This window comes from Platalea leucorodia (genome assembly GCF_965183815.1).
Source record: "Platalea leucorodia genome assembly, chromosome: 17".
Taxonomy (NCBI): Eukaryota; Metazoa; Chordata; class Aves; order Pelecaniformes; family Threskiornithidae; genus Platalea; species Platalea leucorodia.
The window spans coordinates 5,447,150-5,475,145 of record NC_138839.1 but is presented as its reverse complement, the minus strand read 5'-3'; the positions used below and the strand labels follow the sequence as shown (position 1 = coordinate 5,475,145).

Genomic DNA, 27,996 nt, shown 5'->3' with positions numbered 1-27,996 from the left:
TCCCAGTGCAGTGTTATGGCTTAAATACAGATCTTTTCTGTAACAGTCAATATGACAGCTACGAGCAATACAGCCCGGCACATTCACTAGTCAATATAGCAGCTGCAGCTAAAAGAATGCCCTTGTAATAATCCATACAGCAGCCAGTTAAAATAAATAACTTCCCTTTAACAGTCTATATCGCAGCCAACTGCATTAAAACCTTTCCTTTTAAGGTCTATACAATAGTCAGCTAAATGGAAAAATTGGCATCCTTCTTGGCAGCTTCAGAGGGAAGTCAAGCATCAAATGGGCTAGAGACTGAATTCTCCTCTCATCTCTTAGGGGACGAGGGGGGTCCCTTTCATATCATGCTGGTGGAGAATCCTGCAATGCTGCTGTCACAGCTTGCAGTTTAAGTTTTGTGAGAAGATGATTTAAGTCTCAAAAGCCTTCAATTCACTATCTTTCACAAGCAATTACATCCACTTTAAAAAATAAAGACCAAAACCTATTTCTTTCCTGATCAGAATAACGAATCAGGTAGACCACAGCTGTCCAGAAGTAGCCAGCACATATATCTGTATTTCCTCAGAGTAATGGCAATATGCTTTTCCTAGCACTTTTACCATTAGAGAAGTCCCCCATCTCAGTCTAAAAGCAGAACCCAAACTTGAACTCTCTGTTTTAAATCAGTAGCTGCTTTTTTACTCTCTAACAAGAAGCAACAGGCTGAGGTAGGCTAGGAATCTACCTCCCTTGGACTATACCACAGCACTTTATTTTGCAATAGCAATTGCAAAAGACCATGATATAAATCATGATAGAAATGGTTACAAAGCATCCAAATCTAAAAACTGGAGGACAATCCATGACCACAATGAATTCCGTCATAAGGCCACTACATACAGTTTTTACATCTAGGGTCAAATTCTGTTCTCATATTAGATTTCATACTGGTTTCCCTCCATTATTCTGTGATGGAGTGGCTGCAGATTCACACTGTGAATTAACTGACCTGCAAACAAACCTGTAGAACTTCCACAAATTAAAACAACTCTTCTTGAGGCAAATTAGAAAGTAAAGCACAAAAAACTCATAGCACACGTAATACTGAGCTTATAGTTTACAAACTCTTGTACAAGCAGTCATAAATTTCCAGAAAATTAAATGTGTACATATTTTCCTATTTTCCATACTGCTAAGGGATTTTATTGATAGGGAATTCTGCCACTAAAATACTACATTTGCTAGCTTCTTATAAAAGAAAGGAGACAGATGACAATTTTTTTAGAAATTGGAATGATAAAGCAGGAATGGCATTTATTCTTTAAAACTCCACAAATGAAAAACATCTGCCTGCTTTCTTTTTAAGAAACCTGTCCCTTTGGGTATATATTAAAAAACATAAACACAAACCAGGGGCCTACAATCCCACCAGATGTTTGGCACCTGGAGCCTTTTCAAGTAATTGATCAAGAAAATAAATATTTTTTCAGGTAACAGGAAAAAATTATCTCTAAAATCTTTCACATTGTCAATGCATTAATTAATTTTATCTCAGATTTTAAGGGAAGACTGCAGCTACAAACACATTCCAGCTTATAGCCTCCCAAATTAAAAATACATACACACCACCCCTACTCCAGAAGTCATGGTTTGAAGCTTTGACCATATTTTGCAAAATGACAGTTATTAAAAACAACAAACATGCATCACAGTGAGTCATCTGGTTTCCAACTTCTGAGTCAAAAGGGGCTGATTCCACACAAACTGAAACCTGGCTCTCTGACTACTTGCATGTTTAACGATTTGTATCTCTGCACCACAGCTTCAGAACAGGATGTGGAAGAAAAGAATGAAAAGGAGATGGGAGAGAGGGGAGGGGAGGGGAGAGGAAGAGAAAAAACACTTCTTTACTGGTCCCAGTGTCATTGCAAATAAAGACCATGTCAAGATTTAAACCATAATAATGGAAAGGCTATAAAGGTCCCTGCTATAATGTTTCCTCTGATATTCCCTTTCATAAATGCTCTCTTTATGTTGCATGCTTTGCAATAATACATGTAATGTTTGTGAACTAGCCCCGCTGGGGAAGCTGTATCATATGAAGCTTCACAGAATACAACATTAGAAGCTAGACAATTCATTTACCAGTTCCTCAACTTTTGTTAGCTGCACCTAGATTCTTCAAGAGAATGCAACAAACAGGAGGAGACAAGTAATCTAAAGCAACCTCCAAATATGTTTAGCTGCAAACAGATCTGTATGTACCAACACACGGACATGCAGTATGGAGTTATCTCTTCCTCCAATGCAATACCTTTCTGGGTACGACTAAAAGCCTCTTCCCAGATCCTACATGTATAAGCAAGAACCCCAAACTTGTTCACAACTATGCCAATCGGATCGGTAGCATCCTGGGCTTCCTCTTGGCAGAGACAGTGAAGTACGTCGGTGCCAAGAGTATCTGCACAACAGATATGGCGCCGTGAGCCTCCTGATGGCAGTGCATAAACACATGCGCATGGGGTACTGGTTGCAACACCTCTTTCATTTTGCTTGTGCATAGCAAGACCCATTCACTTCAGGTAACACACCTGCATGGAGCTCTGCTCTGCCTTCCCAGAAGGAACGACCATAGCAGCCTGAGGCACCTGCATGCCTGGCAAGAGAAGTATAGAGAAGAACACCAACTCTGTAAGAATCTAGCGTCAGACTGGAATCCCATGGGGCTTTAGCACTGAATTTCCCAAGTGACCTGATATTCCACTACTTGGAAGCATACAGGGTGCTTGGTAGCTGACTATTAGAATGAGAACTAAGTCCATCTTTACAGGATTGTGGCAACCTGAGGTTGAGAAAGGCGTTGTCAAAAATATAGTGTCGGGTGGGGGGAGCTCGTCTCAGACTTGACTGTAATTCTCAATCACTGCACAGAAAGTATTTATATCCTGTTGGCAGCATGTGTAACCAATGCGACTCTTCGTGTCAGAGCTGTCAATTACAGGCTTGACTTATGAGGAAAGATTAAATGAGCTAAATATGTAGAGCTTGGCTAAGAGACCAGGATGGGGGTGGGGGAAAGGAGAAATGATGTGATAACTGTCTGCAAACATCTGAAGGGTGCAGATGCTTAAGGAGGAAAGGAATCACTTAGGGTGGCACACAAAACAAACAGGAGAAGCGAGCTGGAAGGAAGACACAGGAAATTCTCACTGTATAGCAGGGAAACTCCATTCCAGCAAGATGTACTGTGCTGTAGAATTGTATCCCAAGGAACACCATCATTCAGGCCATTCAGATGCTTGACAAAACACTAGGAAGCTGACAGCAGAGGAAAATCCTGCTCTGACCAAAAGATAAAACAGATAACGTAAAAAAGTGGGGCATATTGTGAATGTGGCTGATGATATGAAGCGCTCTCTCTTGATTCTCTCTAGCTGCACAGTCCTTTTACTAAAAAGCTATGCATATTTTCGTTGTTACTCTTCCAGAAAGGCAATTGTCAAAGTAGCAGTGGTGTGTTACGGGGTCACAGCTGGGAAGACGCAGTCTGTACAATCATAACAAGGAGAAGAGCTATGTAAACACACATACAAAACCAAAACAAAAAAACCTATTAAGATGTTTGGAGGGATTTTCAATGTAAGTGACATATGGAGAAATACAAGCAACGTGAAAAGCAGAGAAAGTCTCTTCTCCAGTAAGTTGTTTAGGAACTCCAAATCTAAGAATTATACCAACTCTCAACTTTCTAGTTTGGCAAATCTTGATTCTGAAGGTGCTGGCATCAGAAGTATCTGAAGGATGTATTGCTGTGCATCAAAGTTGGGGAAAGTTCCTTCAAGTTCTTGAATAAGCCATTCTGCCTTTTGTGCCCTAGCTACCTTACTTTTTAACATGATGAAGATGCAACACATCCTTTGCTCTGAGGCACAACAAAGATGCCACAGACATTGCAATTTTTTTCTTACAGCATGATCTCCCAGGTTAAAGTAGGAGGAAGCCAAGAAGTGAAGAAAGTTATCACATGTAGGCAGTTATAATCTTGTAAGAATCACTAGCTGTCACTGGACTCTTTTTGATTGCAGTAACAATGACACAGGCAGCATCTGGATATGGGCAAAAGGAGTCGAACTGCTCAGTGGTTTCAGAGGTAGGAGAGGAATTAAGAATCTTGAGCAACACTTTCCAGGTTAGGAATTTAATAATGTGGAGTCAAGAGGCACTCCAAAGAACAAGTCTCCTGCATAAAGTTATTTCAGGAAGCTAAAAAGGCAGACACTCCTGTGAAGTTCTTAAGCTGGTCCCTCCTCTCCCTAAGCAGAAAGAACCGTGGGCAATTGCTGCCCTCTACAAGTTGTTCTGCACATAGCATATTTTCCACACACATGTAGCTGAAACGATACTATTATCTCACCTTGATCCCATAACCCATCATTACCAAAGTGCACACTGTGCAGGCACCTCTCTGCTGTGTGCCGTCACCTGTTTGAAATTAATAGGTACCCTTTCCAACAGCTGGGATGCACACAGCAAAGTGCTCCCGATCTTTCTGAGCAGGCAGAGAGCTGGGCTGCCAACTGATACAGCACAGCCAGCTGATAGCAGAGCAGGCCACGATCTGTAAAAAACTGTTGGTAGGTGTAGCATGTTTAGACCTCCAAAACATCACGTGAACATAAACAAAAAAATCAAATTCATTTTTCTCAAGGGGAAAATATCAGGTAATGTTAAGTATTTCCTAGCTGTGTGCCAGTGGTTTTTTCCAACGTCACAAACCACTGTAGCTTCTATTTTACCTTCAGTGAGAGATCTGGGATCTCTGGAAGTCATATCATACCTAACGTTAAAAAAGATTCTAACCTAACTCCTAGTATTTTAATTACCTTGCATGTTTTGTAAAGAACAACTTAGAGTATTACAACTATTTTAAAACCATCGTAAAAGTCTTCTGACCAGTAATGTTGGTTTGTCTGAAAAGCAAGTAGGAATTGCTTTCAGAGCTCTCTTCTGCCCAAGTGCACAGAAAAGATTACAAGCTGCTAACTCACCACACTGTTAGTAATAGAAAATGACTGTACCTATCCTAGTTGTTATGCTGCCTCACCCACCGGCTCTGAAGTGTCATTTAACCTGTACGCTCTTAGGGACAGCCAAAGCCATTATTACATTTTGTACAGCCTGATAGGGTCTTAACCTGCTTTGGCCTGTAACTACTGCAAGTTTCCAGCTTTCATACATTAACATACAATGCTACAACAGAAGTTATATCCCAAACTATTATAGTCTACCTTCTTTTATAATTGCGATTTAAAGGAATTCCAAGAAAACTTTCTCATTGACCTCAGACATGCAATTTAACTTGACGTGACAGTGTTCCTTTAACTATGCTCAGTAAGTAAATTTGCATCTGTGTGCTTTGCCCATATTAATATATTTGTCTAAATCAAGAGAGTAAGAGGAATTGACAGATTAAGCGAGTACATTTTGCTTGAACAACAAAAGAAGTCAATGAACACGCAGAAGTAAGAGACAAAAACAGGCAAAAAACCAATAATCTCAAACTTATCAGAAGGTCAAACACAAGAGAGGTCTGCTTAGTAAATCACAGAATTCTCTCTGCAGTAAGCCAAAGGACATTGCGTGCAAGGCAGTAACACACCTCTGGCTTCCTATTCCAGGCCAAATAAAACCAAAATCTGCACAGCAATTGCCCTCCACAGCCTGACGGAATTATCGTACAGCACTGGGAATCAACAGCAACACATTCAGGACCTCTCCAAACAAACTGAAGCATTATCACACCACTAGGGTTACTGCCTGTATGGGAGGTCACAAAGCTGATAGTCTCTCTCTCTCTCCCCTGCTGATGGTGGTAAATTATCCTGACTAATGTTTCGCTGGGGGCTATAAGTTAGTTGCCTACTGACTCTGGCTATCTGGAAATCCCCTCTGGATAGATTTACTTTTAGAGAATCATTCAGTGTAGGCCACCACTCCGGACAAACCCATTGTGGCAGACAGAAAATTTGTACAGTAAACAGGGATAAATCTTGTCTTAAACAATAAAGGGTTGGAAAATGGAAAGCAAAAGTGTGATGGGGAGTGCCCCTCCAGTACACTCCAGTCCTTCACATCATTTCTGCAAACAAAAGTCCTTCTGAAAAAAAAATCACATTTTATACAAATCTAGACTAATCTTTGAACTTTAAAAGAAAGGATAAGGATACTACATGGTATCCCTTGTGTAAGAATGTGTTCCAGAAAACAAAGTATGACTTTTTCCGTGAAAATATCTTTCTTGTCTGCATTTCAAACAATTTCAGTCAAAGGAGAATCTTCAAAAAATTCCCATGTACCTCGTTTTCTGTGGGGTTTGATAGGGCAGAAGGAGCATCTACTACTTCATAAGAAGAGGAGGGACATGGATTCTCAATGTGCCTAAAGATTTGTTCATAAAAAGTGGATTCTGAGTACTCTTAACTAACATTAGCCCCAACAAGCTCTCTCAAATCTTATGACACAGTTCTGTAACCTTTCCTCATTCCCACTCATGGTTTTGTCCACATGGTTGAAGACAACGGTATTGTTAGTATTAGGCTCCATCAACTTCTAATTACACGAGTTAGAGCTAAAAGTAGTCAAACTTAAAACCTTGATTGCAAAGCTCCCTCCTCAGAAACCTAAATGAAATTCTCTTTAACCAAGTCTACTTAAGAGGAAACTTAACAGAATAGATAAGGTTCAAAAGGAGGCAAAGAAACAGAGAGGATCTAATTATTCTATTGTCTGTCACTGAATGCTAAGCACCCAAATCCAGGCAGCTGAGAAAAAGGTAAGTAACTCTGTCCAGTTTCAGTTTCAAAAATTTTATCCATTATAAACACGTATCACAAATTTTACTGGTTTACTTCCAAGGAAATCTAGCAACTGAACACAAAAAACTTAGAGGAACTAAACTTGCCCATAACCAAGCCCCACCATCATGGCTTCAATCTGAGATCTCAACTGATGGTTCAGGAAATCGAACATAGATACCAACACCAAATGTGTTCAGCATGGACATACTGACTGATGAGACTTTGTGCCTGCGGATACACAATGGATATAGAAATGTCAAGTCTTGCTTCTGCTCTTCATGTTTTTCATTATTCCTCAACTGCCAGAAAAGTAGTCAAAACCAGAAAAAGGATGAACTAAAGAAGTAGCAGTATGCCACAATTGCTTTTAAAGAATGGATTACACATGCAAGGCTGGAGGCTTTTCCAAAGACTTAAAAGGGGCAGAATGAAGCCCCCGAAACAGAAATTACCTCATTTACCAGGCCAACAGACTAGGTCTCACATCTATGCCACTGGCTTGCTGGATGAACCTGGCTAAACAGTTAACCTGTGTATCTCACAGCTTTTCTAGAAAATGGAGATAACCCAGACATATTCCCTAGACACGGTAATTAATGTCTGCAGTGTACCCTATGATGTTTGCACAAAAAGGCACATTAAAAGTATTCAGGCCATTATCATGACCCTTAAAAATTTTAAAATCAGTTTAACAAAGGGTGGAGAAAAGCCATGAGGGCTCCAGCACATAACAACAAACTTGTTACCTTGTACCTTTTGACAGCCTGTAAAAAAGGGAATAAAATGTCCATATTTCAGTGCTAACTGCTATCATTTGCAGCAAGAAACAGAAAGAAACAGCACATGCTAAAAATAAAACAAGAAATGTTAAATCTTGCAAAAGAAAATACCCTGCTCCTCATACCATGATCCAGGGATTTTGTAACTTAGTGAGAAACCAAGAGTGTTTTACATTTACAACCAGTACTTTTATATTTACAACTAGTACTTCTTCCAGATACCAAGCACCAGCAAGGGAATGAGTATGTTTTGTGGCAGGAAAAAACAAAACAAACCAACAAACAAGCAGCATGTGGAAAGGCCTCACTTATAAGCTCTGCTTCCTTAGGTTTTTCCTACAACCTAGACTCATGTTAGCGGCAATCATATGTATAACCTTCACAGCTGTAACTTAGGCTGCAGCAGATTCGGCAGAAAGCAAAGGCCAGCAATAAACATACTCAAGCTCTTGAAAACATCTCAAAAGCAGCACAGTACAGTTAAAAAGCTACAAGGCGCTGCTAGGGAAAGACAAAACAAGCTAAAAAGAGAAGCAGAAAAGACAACATAATTACACTAAAGAGAGAAATTAGACCAAAGAAACAAAGATTTGAGAAGAAAAGGGGATTTTCTAATGCTTTAACCTCACAGAGAGGGGTTTTGTCCTATGTGGTTACATCTTTTGCACATCCCAGGACTTTGAGTGGTTGCAAAAAGACAAACCTATTCCAATTCCACAAGTGTTCAGAGGATTATCAGAGGTGGCTGCACATACAAGCAGAAAGGGATGCAGCAGTGTTCACTGATAAGCTGGACTCAAGGAGAAGCTGATCCCGCACTGACGATGACAAACGTGGCTGTAAACAGCAGCAGAGCGAGATGCTGACACTCTGCTAACACAAGGTTACACTTCCCACTATGGAGCTACACGGCAAATTTTAATGGGCCAAGACCGACAGCTAGGGAAATGAGTGTCCGCTCTCTGCTGCAAAAATTATAGCTTTTCCCATCCCCCTCCAACTCATTCTCCACTGTCAGTACTATAACACAATGACCTCTTATTAGGGAGTATTTTTCAGTTGGGACAGTTTATTGTAAGGACACTGGATAACTCAAGGGATTAATGGCATGGACGTGGAGTCCCTTAGCTCCAGTGTGGTAGTTCAAAACATCAAAAGCAGGTTGAAGAAAGAGCAATTAGCAGTGTGACATGAGTTTGTAGGGCTCCATTCTGAAGGCCTCAGTAAGGCCATCAACCTTAGCAAGGTATGCTCTGAAGACCCAAAATGCTGGACACAACATGATGTGTCAGGCTGCATCTGCTACATGATCTTGCAGAGCGCTGAAGTCCTCTTGCAAACAACTAGAAATCATTGCTTCTGGATTCCTGTTGAAAGCAGCAGGCTGTGGGGGTACAGAATACACAGAAGACAGTGCTACTGAGCACCGAGCAGAAGGCATTTAGCACCTTGCAGGATACAGTGCCCATTAGAATGACAAATACAATACAAAACCAGTGTGAGCCTATAATGACATTTGCTGATACAATGCAAGATGTTTAAATTCTATTGCTTTCTCATACTGGTGCATAACATCACTGATATGTTCCAAACAGGTCTCAGTCCTATGAAGCACTGGGTACTTTCAGTCACCAATTAAGTCAAAAAAGGTGAGGGGCTACAGAGCAGAATTTGGTCATGAGACTCTCTTCTCCCTCCTCTGGATTCTGTAAGTCATCTTCAACTGCTTACCACCAGATCTGAAGTCAGCAATGATATGCCTGAGCACATGGCTTTCCCATACAGAGCCATTTGCTGGATTCATGCCATAGTTTGTTCTGGTGTTTCCGTAAACATTTTTATGACATGGCGCCATGTGCCTACAAGTCTGCTTTATGGACCGAGATCTACTGCATGCATTAGAAGGCAGCACGCATGATCCTGGCTACAGAGAAGCCACAGTAGTGTGGTGGAAGTTAGGTCATCTGGCTCACAGAACTGAACTGCTCATTTAATAAGGCTTCCACAGATACTCAGCTGGAAGCAATAACGACCCCTAAGCAAACGTGACAGAGACTGTGAGAGTTTAACATAAAAAAGAACAATTAATAAAAAAACAAGGAAAAAACCTCCACCTTTCAAAGGACTCTAATTAGCTCACACGCAAGACTCACCATTGTGAGAGTGAAGTTTATGTTGGAGTTCTTTAAATTTGTAAGTATTTTTATATGGTAGAAATATACACCTATACAGAAAGATACACAATTGTTATGTGCTTCCTCTGAGCAATTCTTCAGTTGCATATACAGTCAGAAATTAATTAAATCAAAGCTAATGTTAGAATCTGCCTTGAGAAAGAGAACGAACTGCCAACCAGCACAGGCTGTGATGGTCTGCTGCCTGCTATGACCTTCCGGGGCTGGGGCGAGGGAAACCAACCTCAAAAAAACCAAACCACCAAATCCATCACAAAGCACATGGTGTTGATAACAACTTCAGGTAATCTCACGTACAGATGTCTATGCAATTAAGGGATGGCACAGTGTTACTAGACTAGAGAGATTTTCACTGCAGTTTACCACGATCACGAACAGCCCTGTCATAAGATGCACTTTACTGACCCTTCCCCGTTCACAGTCTTTACTCACATCTCCCTCCTTTAAAAATCATCTCCTGGGTTCTCCAGATAAGATTTACAAGGTAAAAATACTTTGATGTGGCCAGTGCCACACCATTATGGAAAGTATTTGAGTATTCTCAATACAAGAAAACAGCTTGTATTCACTATGATCACCAAATGAAAGCCAGAGAAGAAGCTCGATTAGAGATTTATATGTTCAGGACAATAACATGGGCTAAGAATTTTGGCAAGGTTTTGACTGAGTTATGATGGCTGAAAAGGAAGGAAAAAAATAAAACGAAGGTTGTAGAGAAAATATACTGCAGCTCCAGAGAGTGGTGGCTCACTTCCCACTCAGCATCGCCATAAAAATGAAAACAAAACAAGGTTCTCTTGGTTATCCTCATACACAGAAAATCCCAGAGCTCTTTCCAAAACGGTTCTAGAGTGAAAACATTGGATCGCATGCACTGCCAGCTGCCAGAGACTTCTAAGCTCACTCTGAGAGCATCTGAAAATAAAGACAGCTTGAATGAGGTCTCTGAGCAGCAGAGTTTAGTTGTTTTTTTTTTTAATTAGACAATAGCACTAAGAATCTCAGTTCAAATTATGCTGCCCAGGTCTTCCTTCAGACTCTTTAATAAATAAGCACTGATCAAGAGCATACATTGCACACACACAGGACAGGCAGTCTGCGCTCAAGGACAACTCAGTGGTCTAGGTGACCCATGCCTAACCCCAGAGAGACAGGAGGTTATGGCTACAGGTCAGAATTCAGAGGTCAACAGCAGGGCAACATAAGGAAGTTTACACCTTTTTCACAAAGCACCAGCTCCTTAGAAAAGCAAAACAATGGATGCAAAATGATGTAGCAAAGAGAACAACTCAGGTATATTATATTATCAGCAAGAAATTATATGCTGCTGCTTGAAGAACTTACCAGTGGCTCCCGAGATGCTGCATTTTCAGTGGCAGGGCAGGAGCCAGCCTGTAAAGTAAAAAGAAGAGTGAGGTTACATTGCCACCTGATGGACATAATTAGAAATACTTGTCTGTTAAGACCACTCTTCCTACGAGCAGGACTTAGGCAGACACACTTGTTTCTGCTATCAGCAGCAGTGACGGACTGAAGACAAAAAGGTCAGGATCACAGAAAAAAAATTAGTTCCAGCAGTCCCCATTTAAAACAACAGAATTCACAGAATCTGCAGAACTTGCTTTAGGGAGCCAGCAGTGAAGAGCCAGAGACACTAACGAGAGATGTCATGAAAGAAATGTTCACCCTAACTCAACTTCTGACATACATGGTGCAGTGAACAAACACAGCATGAAACCGGGACTCCCTCTGCCAAACCCTTCGTGGCCACACTTGCCACATCGCATGGTATAAGACGGGATATTTTCATCATATATGAAATGAGGATAATAACTTGCCTGTCTCAAAGGGTTCTGATGAGTACTTGACATCTGCAAAGAATTTTGTGATACTAAAGGGAAGAAATGCTGCAGAAGCCCGAAGTACTGCTACTGAAGTGGATGCAAGGTACCTCGCTCTGATTCCATCATTCACTTTCTCCTCTCTAGAAGGACTGAACTTAATTTGACACCGAGCTTCTCCCATCTCCATGATCCAGAAATGCACCCTTTGTTTCCTGCACTATTCTTCTAAAGATTTCAAAACAACTATTTAACTAAACCTCGCAATATGTCAGCAATACCAGTTCTATCCTTGTTTCCCACACATAATTAAGAGACGCAGTTTTAGGGCAGATGCTGAACACCTTACCTTGCACACTAGGAAAGGGTGGTACAAAGGAGGAGAGTGGAACTATGTGATTAAAGCAGGACAGCAAGCCAAAGGTTGGACTAGACTTTAACATTCAGGAGCCTCCACCCTCCAGGCTGACCTGCAGTTTTGCTCGTATTCACTCACTCACCAAGAACAGGCATTCTGCATTTAGCATAGTCCCATGTTTTACAGAATTACTCTTCTGGGCTTTTCTTCACTGCCAAAAAAAGCAGTTTGATCTCTGTGTAACTAGCATATATCAGTGCTCCCAGGGTAGAGACACCTAAGTTTCACCATAAAATAAACTTACCTTGGTCAACCACCTACTTTCAAATGGGATTCACATGATGTTAAGACGGTCTAAACCATATTGCCTACACTGTGGTTTTTTTAATCTTAGGTGAGGTGACACATACTGGTTACCTCAATGGTAAAAAATTGCAGTTTTATTAGTAACAAAGACAAGTTTTGAGGCTCAGTTCGGAAAAAAGGGATCCTATTCTTTGAATATAGGGAAAGATAAAACTTTCAAGTGATAGCATAAAGGTCCTTAAGTGACTTTTTGTCCTCCAATTGTATTCATCATTTTTATGCAATATAGCACACCTTCAAAGTATCTCAAGATTTTTTCCCCATCTACAAAATACGCAAAAAATACAGATAAAAGTATTTACCACAAGAGGGTGCCAGAAACTCAAACATAACTGCAACTCAGCTACTTCCAGCCATAAGCCTCATCACCTGCCAGATCTCACAGCTAGGCAGTGATTCTCTAGAGAGGCCCTGAAGCTCTTCACATGCAGTCATCATCATTTTTGTTACTCCACTATATATCCGCAAAAATTTCAGCCACTAAGAATTCACTTGACATAACCACTGCAAATATCAGCTTCAACACCATACTGGAAGTCACGCTGCCCGGTCTGTCTGTAGTGGAGACAACGCTATGTGATACCAAGAAAAGTGCACTTCTCTCTTCAACCTTGTCACTGGTTTCCCATTTTTATAAGCATTGTATATCTGCTTTCAAATTTTTATAGCTGGATGAAAGAAAAATAATTAACAGTCTCAAGACCCATCCACTCCCCCAAAAATAGGGAAAACATATTAGAATCAACACAAGAATATGGCTTGCATGACTTATTAATAAGTTAACTGAACCTGCTTAGGTTGTGGATAAACTTATTCGGTGCATATGCTCTCTTTTATTTCTTCAGTCAAACCCCAGGACTAACATGGGTATCTTACTACAGCTAATACTCTAAAATATCGGGGCCTGATTCATAGCACACTGAAGTCAAAGAAGAGATTCTCATCAAATTCAGTTAGCATGGGGTCAGAACTGCTTAGAACAGGCAGACTAAGAACAGCACAGATAAAGTTCCTGTTGAATACTTCAAAAAAGTACCTATAGCTGTTAACTACTATTATAATGGAATTGTTCCATCAAGCCACTTGCGTTGAGTTTTCTAAGAACATATGTATTTTGCTCTTCTGTAGCATGTTTCAAGGAAAATTCAAAGCATTTTAACTACTTAAGCTGACTTTGCAAAGAGAAAAACTACAGATGTGTGGTGCAAACAGTAAAGTCATAAGGGCACAAAGGAAGAAAGACACCACCACAGAATTCATATCCTCAGAAAATTCCCTGAGCATCCTAAGTACTAGAGCTTGTATGTTCTGCCCTAAGGAGCTGCACTAGTATTTATGGACTGTTGCTCCACACAACATTTGGCCAACCTGGGCAACTGCCCAAACAAGGATTTGAAATGGAGCCTAGGTTACTGTGAGAAAGCTTATATTATATTGACAGGTAAGAGTCTTGATCCTGAAGACAAATACTCAAAAATTCTGACATGTGCTTGTACATAACCTCATGACAAATATATGATTAGTTGGATAATTTATGGTACTTTGACTGCATTGTGCAAAGCTACCAACTTTTTAACTGAGATCTGCATTTTCCTTCCAGCAAGATGTCCAAGTACAAGGCATAGGGTATCAGCAAAGGAACTAGTCTTATAAGGTAGGGAACAGTAACCCTCCCGAACATGGTAGCTCTGAGACAAGTCAAGGAAGATTCCGTCCTTTCCATGCGATGGTTGTTCAATAGCCTGTATTTAATGAAAACAATGGACATCGCAGTCCAGAGACTACTTATCTTTACCATAAACCATCTTTTAAGGCAGAGAATCCGCAGGCTTAACAGTCAAGAGCCACAGGCAAGTGGGGAGGAAAATTTACCTATATCTAGACTAACAATGCAGCTAGGGAATTAAGTCTCTGGAGCAACAAATCAGGCATCTTTCAACATGTTTTAAATTTGCTTTAACTACTTCCTTACCAGAAGAAAAAATGCAGCTAGATGGTAGACTCAATCCAAAGTGGGTATAATGAAGCTTTATAAAGAAAACAAGTAAGATGTGGGCCTCAGTACTCTGCTTGCTTCCCCACTAAACCACACGTAAGAACATCACCAAGTATAAAAGATGTTGGAACACCAGCGCATTCTGTTCACCTTATCATCTCTCCTTTCTCAGTCTCTTTCATTAAATTTACATGCAGTTTGGTTTTAGCATAGTGAGCCTTCCAGTGTTACAAACCAAACAAAAGAATCCCACATACAGAATCCACTCTGCCTATCCTACCTCAATGGCTGCACTACCATTTTGGCACCAAGTCAAATTCAGCCATTGACTTTAACAATTTCAAGCCTTTTACGACTCACACAGACCAGCTACATACTGACTTCCAGGCTACAGGATTCTCAGCTTCTGCACATAATTGTACAGATAAGAAGGGATCATTTTGTGTCCCAAACTAAGCAGCTCAGAAAAATTTAGACATATTTATCTAAACCAACAACACTACTGCCAATTAATGTTAAAGAATTTCAATTTCTCTCACACTACTGGGATTTATGGTTAAATGGAATACCAGAAGACTGGGTTGCTAGCTGGCTGAACCAAGAAGACTCATGAAATATACCGCCAAAGTATTCAGCATCAAAGAAATACTGATAGCCAAGAAAAATCAGAGATCGGTTATTCTTTTCACAGGTTATACCATCATCTTGCCCTTCCCTTTCTTTTACTATAAGGAATAGTAAGAGAGAGATGGGATCTTTTATTCTCTTTATTTTTTAGTAAAGACATTGCTAAAGGCCTAAGGAACATGATTTCTAAACAAAACCAAATATTTTAATATCTCTGGTAGAAATGTTTATTGCTTTTAGAATATAATACTATTTATGTAAATGATTTCATTTGAGCTGCAACACTCCCCCCTCCCCACAATGCCTAAGGCAATATATTAATTCAAGAGAATGAGAAAATTAAACTAAGAAAAACAGATAATAAGCCAAAAGATATTTGACACTCCCTTTTCAGCATCTAAACTAACTAGATTTGTAATAGCAAACACGAGAGGACCCAAACATAAACATGTTAAGCAAGGCAGTGCTACTGCTCCTAGCCTTACGTTGAATGCTTGACAATAAATAAACAAACATCATCAGTGGCAGAATGTAAATATTTTTTTAAATTCTCTAAACGTTTAGCGTGCAATGGTGACAACTGTTTCCACACATTGATAGCAGTGTCAAAACTGCAATGGTTGTGTAAGAGGAGTGGCATTTACATTCTGGTAGACTAATAAAGATATTTTCATTGGTTTGCTTTATTCCAAAATTGTCCCCTTAAGAATTCATCCACTGTGCTATATATTCTTCAATTACACCCCCTTTTTCCAGCCAAAGCTGCAAGATTCTCTCAAATCCCATCTAAGTCCACGGAATTTGAGAGCACTGAACACTGCTCAGCTCGAGTTCTGGATGGGGCACGTACAACCAGTGCAAGACACATACTAGATGGTGAAGATGGGGATATCTGTCACCAGCAGGCACCGATAGCCTCGGACAGACAGGACCACCTTCTGTCTCCACACAAGCACACAATGGGGGGAAGGAGGAAAGTTAAAATACAAGCAGGGCTGCTCCTGGTGTGTGCGTGGAGGGGGTAAATATGAGCGTGGCTCCCCTTCAGCTGAACTTGAGCGTTACCTCACACACCTGAAGCAAGGCAGACCACCAGAGCTGCCCTTCAAACAAACTCTGCCACTAATGAAGTCGTGACAGGCCAGGAGCCACAAGGAGTGCAACTCATTTGCTATTGCCTGAGAATCCTGCATTTTTGCATACAATGTGACAGAATCCGGCAGGGAGCAGTAATTGACTATTTTCACCCGCAGTGGCTTCAGACCACCTCCCTCCTTAGAGGAGCTGACACAAAATAGTCTCTCTGGTGAAAAGCTGACTTTGCAGCCTGGGTATTCTACCTCATCTCAAATTCTTCCTCAATGCACGAGCAGTAACTCCACTATGTTCTTTACAGACAATGCCTGAAAAACTCTCCACCTTGCACATAGGTGAGAGTTACCGTTTCCGTTTTTCACTATGGAGGCAGTGACAGAGCTACTTTCTTAATGTCCTTAATTTTAAAACCCAGGGGGTGCTCTGGCTACATTTATGAGGCCCATTAAAAAGCAAGACTTTTCCATTTCCAAACATCAAGCCTTCTTTTGAGGTAAAGCAACACTAAACAAATGTTTAAAAAAAGGGTGCAACGGGAGGATGCTATAACCAAACTCAAGAGAACTTGAATGTTTCTCAGACAACCACATTTGCCAATTAACCAGATTTCTTTCTCAGAAAGCTAGTGTCAACTGCCTCGTAGGCTGCCCAAGTGGCTTATGGATCAATCGCAGGTTGTTTCAGGTTTCCTCATTTTGAAAGCATTCACTCGAAGCATGAGGAATGGACTGTAATGCCCGCACCTCAAACTACTACTGGTGAAAGCATGTGGCCGATACAAAACTGGCCAGCAAGCCTACTGTGAGTTTGGTAACCTGGCCTTTCACAACCTAGGAGGAGACTTGTGCTGCTTAGTCAGAGTATGAATTTTACGTAACTTATTTCTATTTCAGTTTAGTTCAACAATGTTCCCTACAAACTCAGCCTCCTCAGTCCAAAATAAAAGGATCAACAGAGAGGTTCACAGTGATCTAGTCAAATCCAGATAGATTTGAATGATTGCACATAAAAGTGTGTCGGTGGCAGACTTTGCTCTATTTTCTTCCCTGTTGCTCAAACAGCCAGACCTTTCATCTCCTGCGGGCTGCAGGAGGGCCCTCTGCGGCCACCTAAAGGACTTACAAAATTCCATTGGTATCACATACACAGGAGCCTGTCCGAGGTGCTGGTGAGATGAGAGAGCTGCCAGGAGGTCACTCAATTTGAGGTAGGTAGAGTTTGCAGTGAAATACAAGTTACCCTGGATCATGAGCAAGCCAGCGCAAGTGACCAGAAACCTACGCTACATAACTGTATCATACTTCCATGTTTCCCCTCTGGCTCCCCCATTCATTTCAGGTCCCAGTTTAAAAATATCTTAAGTTTTTAGTATGTTTCTCGGTAAGCCAGCAAAGCTATGCGTCTCTTTCACCCTCCCCAATCAGTTTTTGACAATGCTTATACTACGTCTATCATTGCTTTGCCCTTTTACGCTGTCAGTTCAAGGATCCTTCTCCCTCACAGTTGCGAGGCAGAAACATTTTGTCCAACCGGTACTCCACCTCATTTCAAAACCCGTCTGACAGATAAATCACCTCCTTTCTCTCTGGCTGTGCTTCCCCTCCATTCAAGTGCTTTACTGAGTTTCACGTACAGACCCTGAAGTGAAAACATGCCTGCTGTCCAGGGGCCTGGCCGGAACAGCTCTTCCAATGGGAACCGCGTTTGGCTGTGCGGTGCCAGCGCAGGCTCCCGCACCGGGCACGATGCCAAACTACAGAACCAGTTCCCCCGAGATGCGAAGCTCCACCGGTGCCACCGGGCACAGGGGGTGAGAGCAACGCCGAGGCGCACGGAGCCGCTAAGCGGGGCGTCCTGGCCCTCCCCAGCGGCGCCTTTCCCCCGGGAGTGACGAAGCACGGCGGTTCCGCCCGGACAGCGGCCCCCGCCGCCCCTCCCGCCCCAGCGCGGCCGGGGGCAGCGCCAGGCGCACCTGAGGGAGCCGCTGTCGCCGCTCCCGCGCCCCTCCGCTGCCGGTGCTCTCGCCGGGGCGCCCGGGCTCCGGCGGCGACAGGGCCCGCCGCGGCGGGGGCTGAGGCGGCGGCCGCCGCCCCCTCGCCAGGGACCGTTACCACAGGTGCGGGGGCGGCGCGCGGGCGGGCGGTTGGCGGCGCGCGGGGGGGCGGTTGGCGCCGAGGCCGCGCGCGCGGGGCAGGGCAGGGCAGGGCGGGGCGGGGGGGGAGCGGGCTGGTGCCGCCGCGCGCGCCCCCCACAGCCGGCCGCGGCGGGAGGAGGCGGCGGGGGGGGGGGGGGGGGGACGGGACGGGACAGGGACGCGGCGCCCTCCCTTCGCCCGCTCCCCCGCGGAGGAGGCGGCGGCGGCAGCCTCGCCCCACCCCGCCCCGCCCGTCCCCTGCCACCCCCTGCCCGAGCCCGGCGGGCAGCGCGCCGGCCCCGCTTACCTGGCTGGGCTGCTCCGCTTGCTCCGAGGAGGCCATCTTCCCAGGCCCGGCTAATCCATCCCCGCCCAACCGATGGAACGCCCTCACCGCCGTTCCCCCCCCCGCGCCCCGCGCGGCCCCAGCGGCGCACGCTACAGGCAGAATGAGTCGAACGCCGGGGCACCGATGCGCCCCGCGGGGGAACCATTCCTGCCATGAGTTTCCGGCCTCTGCGGCCTCCCGCCGGGACGGGAGCCAGCGGCTGGGGAGCAGGCCACGCACCGGGAGCCGGCCTGGGCTGCGGCGGCCTGCCTGGCCTGCCTGGCCTGCCAGAAAACTTCTCCTTGCCGGGAAAAGCCAGCTGGGCGACGGACAAAACCCGCGCTGGTCTGGGCGGCGCGGCAGGGCGACGGCGCGCAGCTTCGGCATCGCTGCTTAGGGGCGCGCCCGCGGCGTCCCTCACTGCCGCTGTACTTTTGGGGCTCCCACAAGCCCGCTGAGAGGCACCCACAGCCCGCCCGGGTTTGCCCGAGCAGCGGGAGCTGCCACGGGGCTCCCACCCCGACGGAGCCGCTCCGGTACGTGCCCGGGCGGGGCTCTCGCTTGCATTTTTTCTGTTTATATTATCATTTCACAACCAACACGCTAGTCTCTAAGGGAGTGTGCTGCTTGGACGTACCTAGGCACACTCGCCCTATTACTTTAAGTCATTAAATCGCTGCCAACGCCAAAGGAGTTTTTCGTACACCTACTTTACAGCGTCCTGCTCAACATCAAAGCTGTGCAGCCCAGACGGGCTCTGAGGAGAAGCAGCAGCAGCAGCGCGGCGGCCGAGCGAGCAGCCCAGCGGCAAGGCGGCTTTACCGGGTCGCGTGTCTGCCCTTAACCGCCCGCAGCCCCGCGGCGGGGCCCGCGCCCCGGGACGGAGCCGCTGCTCCGGACTCGGCGTCCCAGCGCCCCCCGCGGCCCGTCCCGGCGAGCAGCGGGCGGGAGGCGGCCATGGCGGCGCCGCTGAAGCGCTGCCTGCTGCGGCGGAGGGACGGGCGGGAGCAGCACGGCGTGGCGGCCTCCTGCCTGCGGGAGCTGCGCGACAAGGGTGAGGGGCGGGGAAGGCAGCGGGTCCCCGCCGGGCTCCGGCAGGGTGAGGGCCCGCCGCCTCGGGGCGGGGAAGCCAGCGGGACCCGCCGCGCCGTCCCCGGTCCCCGGTCCCCGGCGGGGTCAGGCCTGGCGTCCCCGCCCGCGGTGTGTAGGAGGCGGCGGGGCTGGGCCCGATCCCTGCTGTGGAAGACGCAGGAGAGCCGGGTCTGCGGGGGGCCCTTCCTACCGGGGGAAAGCGAAGGGAGGCGGGAATACGCGTCTGGAAGTAGTGTCACTGAAACGCGCCTTCCTCCACGTGCGCGTCGAGGTTTGCGTCGAGAACATTAATTTCTGGAGGGGAAACTCGTGTGTGGTGAAAAGGAGCTGATGTGCAGAGCTGTGTGGAGACGGCTCCTGGTCTCTAGCCTAAATTACTAAGATTGCTCGTCTCTTGTGATGGGTGTAATAAACGGGCAGCGCATATATCACTTTTATTTCATTAAGTATTTTTTCCATTCTGCAGCTAGTGGCATTCTGGCTATTGACAAGGCCAGGGAGCCCATCACCTTAGTACTGGCAGAAGATGGCACCATTGTGGATGATGAAGACTACTTTTTGTGTCTGCCATCTAACACCAAGTTTGTGGCACTGGCCAAGAATGAGAAATGGTCCAGCAGAAGCTTAGGTACTCTGTGGAGGAGGGAGGACGGAAGGGGAGGGGTGCTTGGCTACACCTAGTGAAATTAGGCTGTCTCAGGTGGGTCAGGAATGACCCATGAAACTGGTGACTCTTGTGGCAGACAGTGGAACGGGCTGGCTCTCGGAGTCTGTGGATGAAGTGGACGGTGCTGTGGAGAAGTGGAAGCAGTTGGCCAGGCAGCTGAAGGATGACCTGTCTAATATCATCTTGATGTCTGAAGAAGACCTCCAGGTACAGTGGGGGAACCTCTCGTTGCTGTCCTTGGCTCTGCCCATCATCCATTTAGCTCAGTAGATGGCAGAGAACAGAATAAGTAAACAAGATCTCAAGCTTAATTCAGCTGCTGTTGTTTGGCTGTGGTGCTAAATCAAATTTCTCCTTGAGGGGAAACAAACACTCATGTCTGAGGAGGATGCTCTTAATCACTGATTGTCCCTCACAGCATGTTTTCCCAGTTCTGGCAGTGGGAGGGCAAAAAGTCAAGATTTGGCCAAATGGCAACTGAGGTGGGCTCCTTCCTTAAAACCTGCGTAATGTGTCAGAAGGGAAGGCTGAGCAGCAGGCCAAATCTGTCTGCTCCGCAGGGGTTTGAAGAACTGCTCTCAGTTTCCAGAGCTGATTGACTCGAGTATCTGACTGCTTAACACCTTGTATGTGGTGAGGCGTGGTGATAACTGCCTCTTCGGGTCCTCCTGCAACCTGCAGCCTCCCAGGCGCCAGGCTATTGGCTTTCCTTTGTGTATTCTGGTGCACTTGTAAGAAGTGGTACTTTGATTGCCAGGAGCTGTCAGGATTTCTGTTAAAAATGCATGATTCCGCACCTTCCTGGGTGCCTTTTGGCTTCTGGTAAAGAATGCTGGCTGGTGGAGTGCCACTACAGCCTCTCATAATTAGGCTGACTTGCTGTGACAAGAAACCTTGTGAAGCACGTTGGGTTTCATGAAGGTGGAGGCTCCGTCACTCAGGAGGCTTGCTGTTTGTACTGTAGTCAATGTAATGGAACGAGTTACTCCATCAGTCCGTGTAACAGCAGCACTCTCATTGCTTTAAGGTGCTTATCGATGTCCCACGTTCAGACCTGGCAGAAGAACTTGCTCAAAGTCAAACCAAGATCCAAGTATTGCAGGACACCTTGCAGCAGGTGCTGGACAGACGAGAAGAAGAACGCCAGTCAAGACAGCTCCTGGAACTCTACCTAGAGGCCTTGAAAAATGAAGGCAGTATCTTAAGCAAAGTAGCAGGTAGGGAGCATTAGGATGCTAGAGAAGGAGCTTATCAGAGATGACTGAAATAGCTGAGTGGAATAAATAAGGCAGAATGAAGGACTGGAGTGAGTCACTTGCTTAGCAGCTGTTAATGTGGTTGATGTAATGGCTGATATAGCGTAAGAATTCTCTGACTGGGTGAGACCAGGAGTCCTCTCACTGCTGCGTCACATTTCTCACAAGGCCTGAAAGTAGAACACTGGGGGAAAAGCTTAAATCCTGTAGTCGTCCTTAACATTACGGATTTCTTAAATCAGAGGATGCACCTAGGTAGAACGCATATTTTATTAACCTCAAAACCATCAAGCAGTCCAGGCCACTTTTCCTGTCCTGTGTTTGTCACGGGCTTTTAATGATTCTGCTGCTTTTCAGAATCTGAGACTGTACCAAGAAAGGAGATGGATGTGGTTGACGCAGGTACCAGCAGTACAGGCCCTTCAGCCAAAACGGCGCTCAGTGACCAGATCCTTGCTGCTCTGAAAGAGAAACCTGCTCCAGAGCTCTGCTTGGACAGTCAAGACCTAGAGGTGGGTGAGAATGACATAGCCATATTCTGGCAAATCTCTCCTTCTGGAGAGAGAGGTTATAGGGGAAGCTGTCCTTGCTTCTGGAGGCTCTAATGTCAATATATCTCAGTCTCAAAGTGGTGGGATTTATCTGTTTCTCTTCCTCAGTAACACTACCCCATGCTTGGAGCTCCTCTGTCATAGCCAGTTGACACAATTCCAAGTAATCTACTCTGTCCTCTGAAAAACCACAAAATAATTTTGGTTTTGATCTCTGCCAAATCATAGTCAGCCAGTGCTTCAGCTATCTTAGCAAGTTTTTTTGTATGCAGATGCATCTAGCTGTACTTCTTCTGTACATCCCAAATCAAAATAAAAACCTCCTTATTTTGGAAAACAGTGTAAATAAACCCATAGCTTGGAAAGGAAAGTCTAGGTAAACTTTAACCATTAGAAAATGTCTTCTTTCCAATGCTATGAACTTGCTCCTCTTGCTTTTCCCTGCTGTAGAAACTAAGTAACTGCTTTCTGTTCCTTTGAACATCTGAATATAGCTTCAAGCTCTAAGTGTTGGTAGAATATTGAAAATGCACTAGCCCACGGGATAGATGATGAAAGCTGGGAACATCCTCAATACCAAATTGCCGGTATTAGCCAGGGGTCTCGTTACTGCTGTTCTTAATGCGGGCAGAGGGGGGGGGGGTGGAGGAGCATTAGCAGAAAAGACTGTTAGAAATCTGTCTTGCTACAGCTGGTCTTGAAAGAAGACACACAAGCCCTGGCCTCGGCTCTGAGATGGGACAAGCAGAAAGCTGAAGCTCTGCAGCAAGCCTGTGATCAGGAGCTCTCCAAGCGGCTACAACAAGTGCAGACTTTGCATTCCCTAAGGAGCACGTCAAAGGGCAAGAAAACACTGCCCTGGGGAGACTGGCTTAGTTCAAAACGCAAAAAATAAGTGCTGCTCGCAATTTTTTTTTTTTTGCATTAGAATCAGTACAAGTGAGATACATCCTGGGAGCCATAGTTTGCTGGTCATACTGTGGTCTGGCTATAGACAACTAAAATCTGGACATTGTCCTGAGGCTTAACCTCCTGTGATGATTCAAATCATGTGTAACCAAAGGGATTTTGACTTTTTGCGGAATGCTAGAACAATGGTATTGCTAAACACAGCATGTAAGGGTTCAGCTTTGAATACCTGGTTGGGAGCCAGAAGCTTCCATCCGACAATGATGGATCTAGCTTCTGAAGCCCCGGGCAGTTTGCTTACTTTGTCCTCCCACCATTTTCAATGGAAAGGATGGAAGACCTGGTGGAAGACGCTTTGAGGCACAGTTAATGAAGAGAAAGAAGGCACTTGGAGGATTGCTGACTGAACACAGAGTGCTCATTCTTCGGTAGGGTTTATTGTGATTTGGCCTAGTTAAACTGTCATTGTGCAGTTTTTCCAGCTGCTCTCTGGCTTTAAGCTCCAGCCTGGGATCTAGGAACTTGAATTCTCATGCTAATTTCATCAGTTAAAGTAAATTCAAAGTCCTTTAACTTCTTTGCTTTTTCTGTAAGGAACCTCTGCCTCTTGGGTGCAGTGTAAGCACTGACTTGTAAAACACAGCAAAGGTGGAAGTACTTGCTTTGTAAGGCTGTGGGGCAGAAGACTTGGATTTGGCCTGTCTGTATTACTGTCCTAATCATTAGTGTAGTATCATGATGCTTTTGTATTAACTGGCTTATTTTTAAATTTATTAAAGTCGTCTTTTCTAATATCATTAAAATCTTTTTACCTTACTGTTGGACTAGTTTTGCTGTTCCCACCAGCTGCTATGATTAAAGAATGTGCTGATGAGTACAGTATTACCTTAAGGATAAAGGAAGAAGAAATGAAATACAGAAGTACTCCGTATTTAACCTGTCCAAGGTATTTAGATGGAACGCATGTTCATGCTGGTGACACTGCACCAGAACTCTCACCTGGCACAATCTGTTCTTCTCTTGTGAGAACAGAAGCTGTATATGAAAAAATCTGAAAAGTGAGCTGAAACTTCTGAGAAAGTTTTACTAGGTACAAATGTTTTCTAGTATGATGCAAAACCCTCTGATGTAACATAACCTTCGACGGTATAGGATGCCAGCTGATGAGTATTCCTACAGCAGACATTCCACTTGAATTATGGCACACTCAAGGTTAGACTGCCAGTGTAACTAATAAATATTCTAAATAGTTTAGTGGCTTTGAGGAGGGAAGCAAAAATACTTAGGGTAACTTCAGATGAAGCTACCCATATGGGAATTGACTGGACTTAGGGGGGAAGCTTGCAGGCAACTTTTTGGTCAGTCTCTTTTGCTAGGGCAAGTAATTGCTTCTTACAATATACGCTTCTGGCTTGTAACATTATAGGCCATGGCAAGTAAAAAGGTTTCCTGCTGCTTTAAATAGCTACAAGCTCTTTACATTCAAGTCTTTCTGAAATAGCATATATGGTTGTGCATTAACAGAATTTTGGAAGCATGCTCTGTTGCACTCAAAGCTAACTATGCTGGCTACCAAGTGAAATGGCATGCTTTGAGTAGACCAGCTGTCAGCAAGCTGCTTCTGTGAGCTTGTGTCTCAGCTTGTGATTACCACCCTCTCCATTATAAACCAGTTTTTCAGTCCTGCTCGAAGCTGCAATGCTTTTGCTTTTTTCCAGCTCAACTTGGCCATGGAAATTCTACTCCTCATGCTGTACAAGAGGAAAGAAGGGGTTTACCTGTGGCTTTTTTGCATCTACTTAAAATAGCAGATAGCATAATTACTTCGATCCTGTGTGTATTAGGAATATTTAACTCACCTACTTCCAGGCAAACACTGAGATGGAGTCACAGAGACCATGCTGATCATTCTTGTAGGAAGGCAGCGAGGGTCCTTCCAATCTAGCCTTAAGGAAAAAAACAAATGGAGGGTTTTCATTGCTGCTTTTTCCTCTTTGCTGTTATCAAGGTTAGAACCCTTTAGTTGCCTGTAAATTATTACATGCTGCAGTGCTTATGTTACAGAATTCAAATTATCAACTAGACCTAGCATAGTATAATTTAAACTGTTACTTTTATCTTAATCGTTCTGTTCTAATCTATCAGATTTTCATAATCTGATGGGAGCTGCAGCTGTACTCTGTCCTAAAGCTGAGCTGGCAGTTTAATAGTTATATTGACTATTATTTGCAAAAAGAGCCAGTATATAATACTTAACTCTCTTTAAAGCTCTATTATAGTCAACATCCTTCAAAGATCTCCATGAAAAATAAGAAGCAATTAACTACTAAGAGACTTCAATGCTGCATATCATCCTGTAATTTCTATTAAAAATCCTTTTTTAATGGGCAAGTTTATGTATTGCTTCTTGGACCTCTTTCAGTAGTGCAATCAAGCAAAGATGAAAACTGCTAAAACAACTCCATTTAACGAGATTTTTAAACCTAGCAGTACAATTATCTGTATAAATTGATTTTTTTCAGTGTAGACTTTACTATTGATCTTTAGATCATCATATTCTGAACGTCAGTTCATAGCTAGATTTCCTGTTGGTGATAACAAAGCACTACTGCCAGATCTAGTACTTCCACAGCAAATAATCACAAAGCTTTTAAGTAAACAATCTTTAGCCATTGGCCAGCACCTTCTGTATAGCAGCAGTGTATATGCATGTGTGTTTGGAGAGGAAGTAACAGGAGATTTTAGGTGAGGACAACAGGCAGCATCACTGCTAACAGACTTTCAGACATATTATTTCTCTTCCTGACATGTTGGGCTTAATGACCTCAAAAGAAAAATCAGGTAAGCTGTGCAATAGACGTCTACTAGGCCTTCCTCTTGAAAGATAGCTACTATGACATCAAAATGCTTGATGCTTCTAAAGGCCTAGGAGTCCTGTGAAAGAAATATCAATTTTCTACTCAAGAAAGGAATAGGATAAACAATAGAAGCAAATCAAATAGAACTGCGCATGTCTTGATAACCAGACACCTACAGAAGTTGCTCCTTTAAAGACAGAAGAGTGGATAAGAGCAAAAGATACTTGATCATTTTTTGCTTATCTATGCACGTTGGGAGAAACTGTCCACCTAAAACATGCTCTGTAATCTAATTTAACCTCAAATTAGGTCTACATTTTGTAGACATGAAGTATCTTTGATCCACTTAAGCTTATTTAAGCTGCATGGACACTTTAACTATGCAAAAATTAGCATTTCCTTGACCTTATTCCTGTAATATTTAAGAAGCTTTAACTTTTGAACAGGGTGACTGACCTGCTCATGATTCATGAGGATGGATTTTGTATAGGTGTTCAAGAGAGAGGGATACGGTATGGAAGGTCTAAAACATAGCCAGAAGACGTGTGAAAACCTAGGGTAGCTGCCATTACGCTTTTTTCAGGGTAAAAATTTTAGAACGTCAAAGCCTTGAGTTGAAGTCTTTATCATTAAGACATTCAAGTAGACAAACCTACCTCGTAACAGAGATTCCACCGTGTAACAGATTCCTTCTTCAGCAATAGATTTGCCATAACTGAGTATCCTCAATTAACGGCCTTCAACACTGCATTAACAATTTCTCCCTTAAAGCACCAAGAAAAACCTTTTGCATCTCCTGTGGGATTGGGCCGATGACCAGGGTACGTTAAGGTAAATAAAGCCTCACGAACCTCAAGAAAGGAAGTAATGTATAGTGGCATTAAAAAAAAAAAAAATAAAGGCAATATGAAAACTGAGTCATGTAAGCATTGGTATGCCAAGAGGACACATTTCCTGTTGATTACAGAATCGCTGGTCTCTTACCTACCTAGCCTATATCAGTCGGTAGAAGAATTCTTCTAAAAGGTATCTCATCCCTGAAAGTGGAACGGTTTGGGATAGGGGAAAGGGAGCGTAAAGTATCATTGTGTAAAATTTCCTGTATAGAGCCAGAGACAGGAATTCACGACATTCCTATTTTCTTCTACACTGTAGCACCAGATTTTATTTGATCAGTATTGGATAGTTGCAGCCTAAAAAACGCGTGTTTTTTCCCCTATCCACTACTGCTTAATAGCTCAAATATAGAGCAAGAATAAATGTAAGGAGTGCAGAGCGTTACTCTTGTTCCATTGTGTCATGTATAGCTGAGTGACTCTAGTCCAGAAAGTGCACTCTTCTTTCAAGAGAAGGGTTTTAAACAAGGAGCAAGGCTACACCTAGAAATTCTCAAGGGTGATCACAAATATTCTGTCATCTGGTAACTTCTTTATCCTGGGGTAGTATTTAAGGTATGAGTCTTACTAAAATTAGAACCTGATGATTTTAAACTTGGCTTTGGGGAACTGCCCTAAGCAGTATCCTTCAGGAAGGAACAAGTGGCTTCAAGGAGGAGCTTGTCTCATGAATCAAGGGCTGAGCAAGAGAAACAGTGTTCAAGTCTTTCCTCTCTTGCTGCATATTTTAGACTATCCTTGGCAAGCATATTCTTGCTTGGTAAAGTCTGCCCACGCAGTAGCTTAAGGTGCCTTCTCATTTCGCTTGGCTCTATCTGTCGTAATACCTCATCTCTTTAAACCTGCTTCTTTTGCATCAACAGCATTTGGTAAGTCTCTCTCAGTCCAGCAGAGGGCAATGGCGATACATTCCTGACCACCACTCGGGAGCCACGCTACTGCAGTAAAATTTAGGAACATAACACAACTTACTGAAAACGAAGATTGTACACCAGCAGTATCACAGGTGAAGAATGACACAAAACATGTTTGAATTGTCAAGACAACAAGTGAGAGATATGGCTATTAAAACAAACCAAAAATACTCAAAATACCTGAGCAAAAGTGTCAAAAATGGAAGCAAGGAGGAATTCAAACAATTACTGGATAAACTAAGTAGCAACATGGAGGGAGTTGCACATACTGAGATATTATGGTCAGTGA

General features: G+C 43.8%; 2 protein-coding genes across 4 annotated transcripts in view; one reads left to right on the top strand and one right to left on the bottom strand.

The window, feature by feature from the left end:
- The window catches only part of PEX14 (peroxisomal biogenesis factor 14), a 102,274-nt gene extending 82,950 nt beyond the window's left edge, over positions 1-19,324 (bottom strand). For both annotated transcript variants that reach the window (XR_014230085.1, XM_082329164.1), the window contains exons 1-2: positions 18,544-19,324; positions 11,164-11,211 (exon numbers count right to left, since the gene is read on the bottom strand). Coding sequence is in view for 1 of the 2 variants with exons in the window: in XM_082329164.1 (XP_082185290.1) it covers positions 11,164-11,211; positions 18,544-18,951 (456 nt within the window). In the remaining variant the exon portion in view is untranslated. The remainder of the gene's footprint in view (positions 1-11,163; positions 11,212-18,543) is intronic.
- DFFA (DNA fragmentation factor subunit alpha) lies at positions 19,027-23,814 on the top strand. 2 transcript variants are annotated; one of them, XM_082329165.1, is made up of 7 exons: positions 19,027-19,100; positions 19,282-19,618; positions 20,123-20,284; positions 20,400-20,530; positions 21,351-21,540; positions 21,937-22,091; positions 22,822-23,814. In XM_082329165.1, the coding sequence occupies exons 2-7, from the start codon at positions 19,522-19,524 to the stop codon at positions 23,023-23,025; spliced, it is 939 nt and encodes a 312-aa protein (XP_082185291.1). In that variant the 5' UTR covers positions 19,027-19,100; positions 19,282-19,521; the 3' UTR covers positions 23,026-23,814. The 2 variants fall into 2 exon arrangements, with proteins under 2 accessions (XP_082185291.1, XP_082185292.1); XM_082329166.1 differs by lacking the exon at positions 19,027-19,100 and having other exon boundaries at positions 19,245-19,618.
- Positions 23,815-27,996: the final 4,182 nt, after the last annotated feature.

Coding starts and splice junctions, on each gene's coding strand:
- DFFA (XM_082329165.1), top strand. CDS start 19,522: ATGGCGGCGCCGCTGAAGCGCTGCCTGCTGCGGCGGAGGGACGGGCGG. Junction 19,619..20,122: donor GCGGGAGCTGCGCGACAAGG/GTGAGGGGCGGG, acceptor TCCATTCTGCAG/CTAGTGGCATTCTGGCTATT. Junction 20,285..20,399: donor ATGGTCCAGCAGAAGCTTAG/GTACTCTGTGGA, acceptor CTCTTGTGGCAG/ACAGTGGAACGGGCTGGCTC.